The sequence below is a fragment of the Gastrolobium bilobum genome, unplaced genomic scaffold (genome assembly GCF_033153095.1).
Source record: "Gastrolobium bilobum isolate Gb01-03AN ecotype WA unplaced genomic scaffold, APGP_CSIRO_Gbil_v1 utg5420, whole genome shotgun sequence".
NCBI classification, from domain to species: Eukaryota; Viridiplantae; Streptophyta; class Magnoliopsida; order Fabales; family Fabaceae; genus Gastrolobium; species Gastrolobium bilobum.
The window spans coordinates 298,847-305,184 of NW_026898652.1; the positions used below are offsets into that span (position 1 = coordinate 298,847).

Consider the following 6,338-nt stretch of genomic DNA (forward strand, 5'->3'; position numbering starts at 1 on the left):
TGAAGACAAAAGAGCTGTCAGAATTGTGAATGAAGTAAATAACAGTGTGGTGGTTGTTGTTGCACCTGCAAATTTGGTGGAATTTCATTTTATATCTATGAGCTTATTCGTGAATTTTGTTTGCTTTGGCTTGGTTGACAAACTATATCTACTCTAGTTATGCATATAAAATGATAACAACATTGTCCCACACCCAACTTCTTATTGTGAAAACCCGGGGGAAAAGTGAAAACACATTTGAACGTATTTTAAGGTTTGTTTAACTACAAAAAGGCCTTTAATTAGAACAACACAATTATAAAGAAGCGTAAAAGCTTAAATGAATTAAGGATTATAATTTATTTTTTTAAGATCAAACCAAAGGAAGTTGCATGGAAGCTCACGTTACTAACTCTATCTTGTTCAGAAATTAGACTAAAGAAAACAAATTAGCAAAAAAAAAAAAAAAAAAAATATGAAGGGGGGTGGGGAAGATTATAAATTTTGATTGTTTAATTATCATGTAAATATCGTTACCAAAATAATGTACGATGGAATGGAACACATACAATATCTTTGTTTGACATTCCCCTGCATTCACCCAAGGAAGAATTTCTTCATTCAATGGGTTCGGAGCCGTTATCAATCTGCATGGAGGCATGTCACGTTTGACAAAATGTCAAACAAACATGCTCGTAAGTCTTATTAGTTATCTAGGTTCTCCACCTCACACGTTTAACTAATTTGGCTCTATCTTATTTCATATATGTTCTAACTTTAATATTTGATTGCAAGTAATAACTAAAGTATTTTAATATAAAAAAATTATGTCAAGAAAATACATATCAAACTTGGATAATAACCGATTAGCCTGTGCATTAAATGAAGAAATGTAATTTGGCAAAATCAATTCAGATGTACAAAGTAATGCCGTGGAGATGACCTCGCCATCTGGAAATAAAACAACTTAACTTTTATACAGTTAATCGCAATGGATTTTCATTTGCTCTATAGACTACCCACCATCCTGAAACATGTAAGTTTGTTGGTTAGAACTCTCTACAATACCTTCTATGGTAGTTATAAACATCTGATGTAATGAAGCCCCACGAGTCTTGAAGTCATCTCTTGGGATCAAGACCAAAACAAAAATTTATCTTGGCATTATGATAATTACAATCTTGTGTTCGAGTGTCCTCGTCCCAAATTAATGCATCCAAAACCCTCTTGAAAGTCACTTGTGATTTCTCGCATGGTGAAATATTGATTCAGTTAGGCCCTTTTTGTCCTGTCCTTATCCAAACGAGCTTTGCGGACAGCCTCTTGGATTTGCCTTTCGTGTTCCTTAAGCATTTCTTCAAGATTATCCTCTGGAGGCAGCAATGGTCCGGAATAGTGGATGCGGCCATTTTTGCGAGCATAGCCCTGCAATCACCAATAAAAGCAAGTGATTACTTGATAGCCCCATAGTCGTATTGGGCATACAACACTAATTACCAAAAATGAACATTCTACGGATATTTACATACCAGGTTCCAGTATTATAGTCATAGTGAGTGTATATATATATATATATATATATATATATATATATATATATATATAAGGGAGAAGATATCTCCCAACATTCTTGGGTTCATTATATTAACCACATTACATACACTGCACGGAAATCTCTACATCAAGACAGGCAAGCAAACTATAGCCTCAATACCTATACACTCATCTTTTCCCCATTCTCAGAGAGGGGCACGTAATGCTGACTAGAGTAATTGAGCAATTGAACAAATTATTGTTAATCATTAATTTCTTTACCATGGCACGATCCTTCCCAACAGGATGGTAGTCCTTCCTGCGTGAAGACTTGGGTGCATCCAGCAATTGGTTGGACTCATCATCAGCCGGACGGCTATATCTCATACCAAATTGATCCTCTGGCCACTGCGAATTCACACTACAGTCTCCACTCATATCAAGCCGTGAGTCACCTCGAACTGCAACTGAATTAGAAAATCTTGACAATTGTGCAGAGCTACCTTGCCAGTAGGATTTTTGTTTTCTCAACTCACAGTTTCTTGATCTAAACACATCTTCTTCTTTCAAATTCATATGGCGTGAGGATCCATAAGCACTCGGATGCATTGACTGGCCAGAATGAGAGAAGACGTTGAGCGCTCTTGACTGTGCAGGTTCAAGAGGGAAGCCAGAACCGCTATCCCCTTCAGGATTGTACTTCTCACTAATGGACTTAGTATTACACTGCCCTTGTCTCTTCTGAGAAAAAAAATCACATGGGAAAAGGTGTATCAGTCAAATCCAAATAAATTTTTGTGAAAAAGAATCCATTAACATTATGTTTATGATTTAAAGTACCTCCATTGATGCCTGAAGCTCAGCATTAGCATCAGGTGCTGGCACAGCTTTAGACTCTTTAAAATTCCTCCTAACTGATTCCTGTTCATGTCCTTTATTTGTTGCTCTTCGTCTGCTTTAAAATAGACAAATGGGTAACAATTGTAACACACATAGACAAATAAGAAGTATCACTATCGAATCAAATCAAGCCAAAGCCACTATCTCACAGAAAGGAGAAAAAACAAGACGAAACACAAACCAAAAAAACACTCAGATACTTTTTACGTTAGTTAGAGGTTCAGGAAATCATTGTAACGCCCAGCCACTTCAAGAATCAATGACTATCCCTACATACTAACACGAGACTTTTCAGTGTGCTTTTTCCTCACTCGCACACTTCTCGGGAAAACTTCCCAGGAGGTCACCCATCCCAGAATTGCTCCAAGTCAAGCACGCTTAACTGTGGAGTTCTTCCGATCCGGGCTACCAAAAAGCAGATGCATCTTGTTAGTATAGGTAGTACCAATTAATTCTTATAAGCTATCCCAAACTGTGCAGCCTTATACCTGCACAGCCTTTGGAATCCCTCTCTTTCGGGTGTCGATTCGATTTATTCATGCATGTAACCCCCCGCTGGAAGCCTGTCAGAAGTCGCTCCTTGTCCATGCCTCTTTGCACCGGCGATCACTTCCCGCCCTCGTCAGCGCTCAGGATGTTACAATCATCATCTCCAAGAAAATGCCAAAGAGGGAGGAAAAAAGGCCAAGGAGAGCTTTTCTATTATTCTTGTCATTCAAGTTAAATTTTGAAAATAATGCCATTCCCCTTGAGATTTTAGTTTACCATATGAACAGAAAAGACAAATTATCATCAAAGCATACACTAGCAGCATAATTTTGTGCGATTGTTGCAGATAATGCAAAAAACTGATATGACAAAAGTTGATGGAATACCTTCGAGCTTCCTCTTCTCGAAGTTTGGCATCAAACTCCTTACTCGGAGGGTACTTTGGCAAAGTTGATGGATCACAAGGAAGTGGCTTTGCTGTGAAGAACTGGACATGAAAAATGTCAGTGACTAAGAAAAGGAGTAGGAAAAAATCTTCTAAGTTCACAGCATGAAGAAAATTCTAGGATGTGACATATGGATTCCATTCAGAGAAACATGGTGGTGTACTATGAACTTTACTCAAAACAGAACTTATAACTACCTCATTCTGAAGTGCTAGAGATGCAGTTCCACGATCTTTCGGTTCTATAGCAAGAAGGACCTCCAAGAGACTCAGTGCTGATGAAGGAAAATCCTTGAAAGTCTCAGAAACAACACGTTTGTAAGGTTGCTGAGGTTTAAAAATTGTTGCATGCGGTAGCTTTGACTTCTTCCAGTATTCTTCAGAAGGAGATCCACAAAGTTTGAAGATTTTATGAAGTTGCTCCACCTAGAATGATAGATTACCAGATCTTAGTGCCCAATTAAATCATAGAAAGCTTGACAAATTAAAAACATATATATCAATGAGATAGTTGAAGGTATTAAGTTTTAAATTAAAGAAATATTATAACAATCAAGTACTTCAAACTGGACCATCAGAAGCATTACACCAAAATGCATATTATCATTCTTCTTTCATCCACATTTTCTTAAACACTGGTTTAAATTGTAAGCTCCTTTTCTTCATCAATAACATGATTGCAGATAACTTAAGTGGTTATAAAAACTAACATGATGGGAGTTAGGTTAGAAATGTGATTATCATTTACATCTCTCCTAGTTTTACAGCACAGTCAATCTGTAAATTTCTCTTCCAATACAATATTGCACAGGTAAAAGAAGAGGAGCTGTAAGTTTGAGACTTATTTGATGCTCAAGATAATGTATGAAAAGGTTTCGGTGTGTCCAATAAAATGTAAAATGCACATATCCAGGACAAAAGAGGAATACTACCTCTGTTCGCCCAGGCATTATTGGCTTCCCAGCAAACAATTCTGCAAGAATACAACCAGCACTCCACAAATCCACAGCAACTCCATAATCTGTAGCTCCAAGTAAAAGTTCAGGTGGCCGGTACCACAATGTCACTACACGACTAGTTAAAGGCTGCCCTTGGGATGGCTGAAACAAAGTTGCAAGCCCAAAATCACCAATCTTCAGATTGCCATTATTATCAAGCAGAAGATTTGCACCCTTGATGTCACGGTGCATAACACCACGACTGTGACAATGCTCAAGGCCACGAAGAAGTTGTTGCATATAACACTTGATCTGCAGCATGATAAAATATAAGCCTATTGTGAAAACAAAAGATCCAGAAGCCAATCAATGAGGAAGGAAAATTGGACAAGACATCTGACATGAAACTTTAGAGCTGTAAACACAGCGGGATGCAAATGGTTAACAGCCTACTGGTTTTGTCCTTTTGTTTTAAACAAATTTCTTGTGTTTCAAATAATAAGTTAATTGGCTGCATAATACACAAACTAAGTGCAGCGTCCAAGGCCGTTAATCAGATCTTTTTAATTTATAGAGCTACTAGGGATTGTTACAATATGGTGAAATAAGCAATTCGTAAAACTGAAAGATACTGAGTGAGAGAAAAAATAGATAGGACTCTAGGCCGTTAATCCCACAGAAACCCTTCGGTTTAAAAATGCTCAAAAGTTGCCGCTAGGACTCTGAGCAGATAGAGTGCTTTTGACTCATAAAATTTAATCGAAGAAATAGTGGTGATTTTGGTATAGACAGAAAATTAGCAATCCAGTCCATATCTGTTTTGAGAATTCATCTCATTCTTCTGTTAATTATATAGATATTAGACACTAAGGTTCATTATTCAAATAATCAGGCTCACTATGCAAGTTTATATATAGAAAAATTAAAACAGGTGAATTTTAAATACTTCCAAGACAAAGTTTACAGTTGTAAATGAATCTAGACACATAATCAGAGGCTCAGGTCGGGTACCTGTGCTTCAGTAAACTTGATGCCAGGTATTGCTGCAAGCCCTGCAAGATCATGCTCCATATATTCAAAAATAAGGTACAAGCTGCCAGAAACCCTTGAAGTAATCATGCCTTCAAGCTTCATGACATTTGGATGATCAAGTCTTCGCAGCACAAGAATTTCTCTTGCCATAAAACGAACACTGTCTGGATCCATATTAGCAAATCGAACCTTCTTCAATGCTACAATTTTATTTGTCTCAAGATCACGAGCTCTATAAACACTGCTGTAAGTTCCTTGACCAATCTGCAGTATGATAGGAAACATTGTTAGCTTCTCTCAAGGAAAAAATTAAAAAGGAAAAGAAATGATGAAATGCCCCAAAAAATAAAAAAATAAAAAAAAAGGTCAAATGTCTTATCTTTGCACACATAAAAAGCTTGTTATTGAGGGATCTCTTCTAACAAGGGTAGATATCAACAGAAAAGAAATGGATACTTGAATGCTTAAAGTGTGAAAGAAGATATATTGCATTACAAATAATGAATTTAGTTTAGTTGAGTAAAATATAGAAGCATTATGGGAAAAACAAAGCAATGCATGAAATATATATCCATCCAACTTGCCTTATCCAACTTCTCAAATGAATCAGCTCTGCGAGGTATCCAACCACTAATGGCTTCCCCTGCAACTGCGGTGAGCCAAGAAGGCCAGCCAGCAAGAACCTGTGCTCCTCTTTCCCCTCTATTTAAACTAAATATCTTAGAGACCCTAGGTTGTCCTTGTCCTTGTCCTTGTCCTCCACCCACGTCTGATCCCATCTGAAGTAGTGGTTTTGCAGTAGTTGCCCCGTTCTTGTTCTTCTCCCCTTCATCGGAGGAAATGGGAGTTGCAGCCCGAGAGGGATTGGATATGAGGCGTGCAGTAGCAATAGAATCATTCTCTGTTACTGTTAGGGACGCTGAGGATCTAATTGCCTTCAATTCTTTGTCTTTTTTTTTATGCTTACCGTTACCAGCAACATAATCATTTGCGAATTTTCCTTTGGAGCATACACAACCCAT

The 6,338-nt window shown here is 37.5% G+C and overlaps 1 protein-coding gene across 1 annotated transcript; it reads right to left on the reverse strand.

Annotated features, from left to right (window-relative positions):
- Positions 1–1,251: 1,251 nt before the first annotated feature.
- Positions 1,252–6,338, reverse strand: LOC133318060 (probable serine/threonine-protein kinase At1g09600). Its single transcript, XM_061520000.1, has 8 exons — positions 5,901–6,338; positions 5,296–5,580; positions 4,279–4,596; positions 3,545–3,772; positions 3,288–3,388; positions 2,353–2,464; positions 1,795–2,253; positions 1,252–1,404 (listed from the first exon to the last, which is right to left on the reverse strand). The coding sequence occupies exons 1-8, from the start codon at positions 6,336–6,338 to the stop codon at positions 1,252–1,254; spliced, it is 2,094 nt and encodes a 697-aa protein (XP_061375984.1).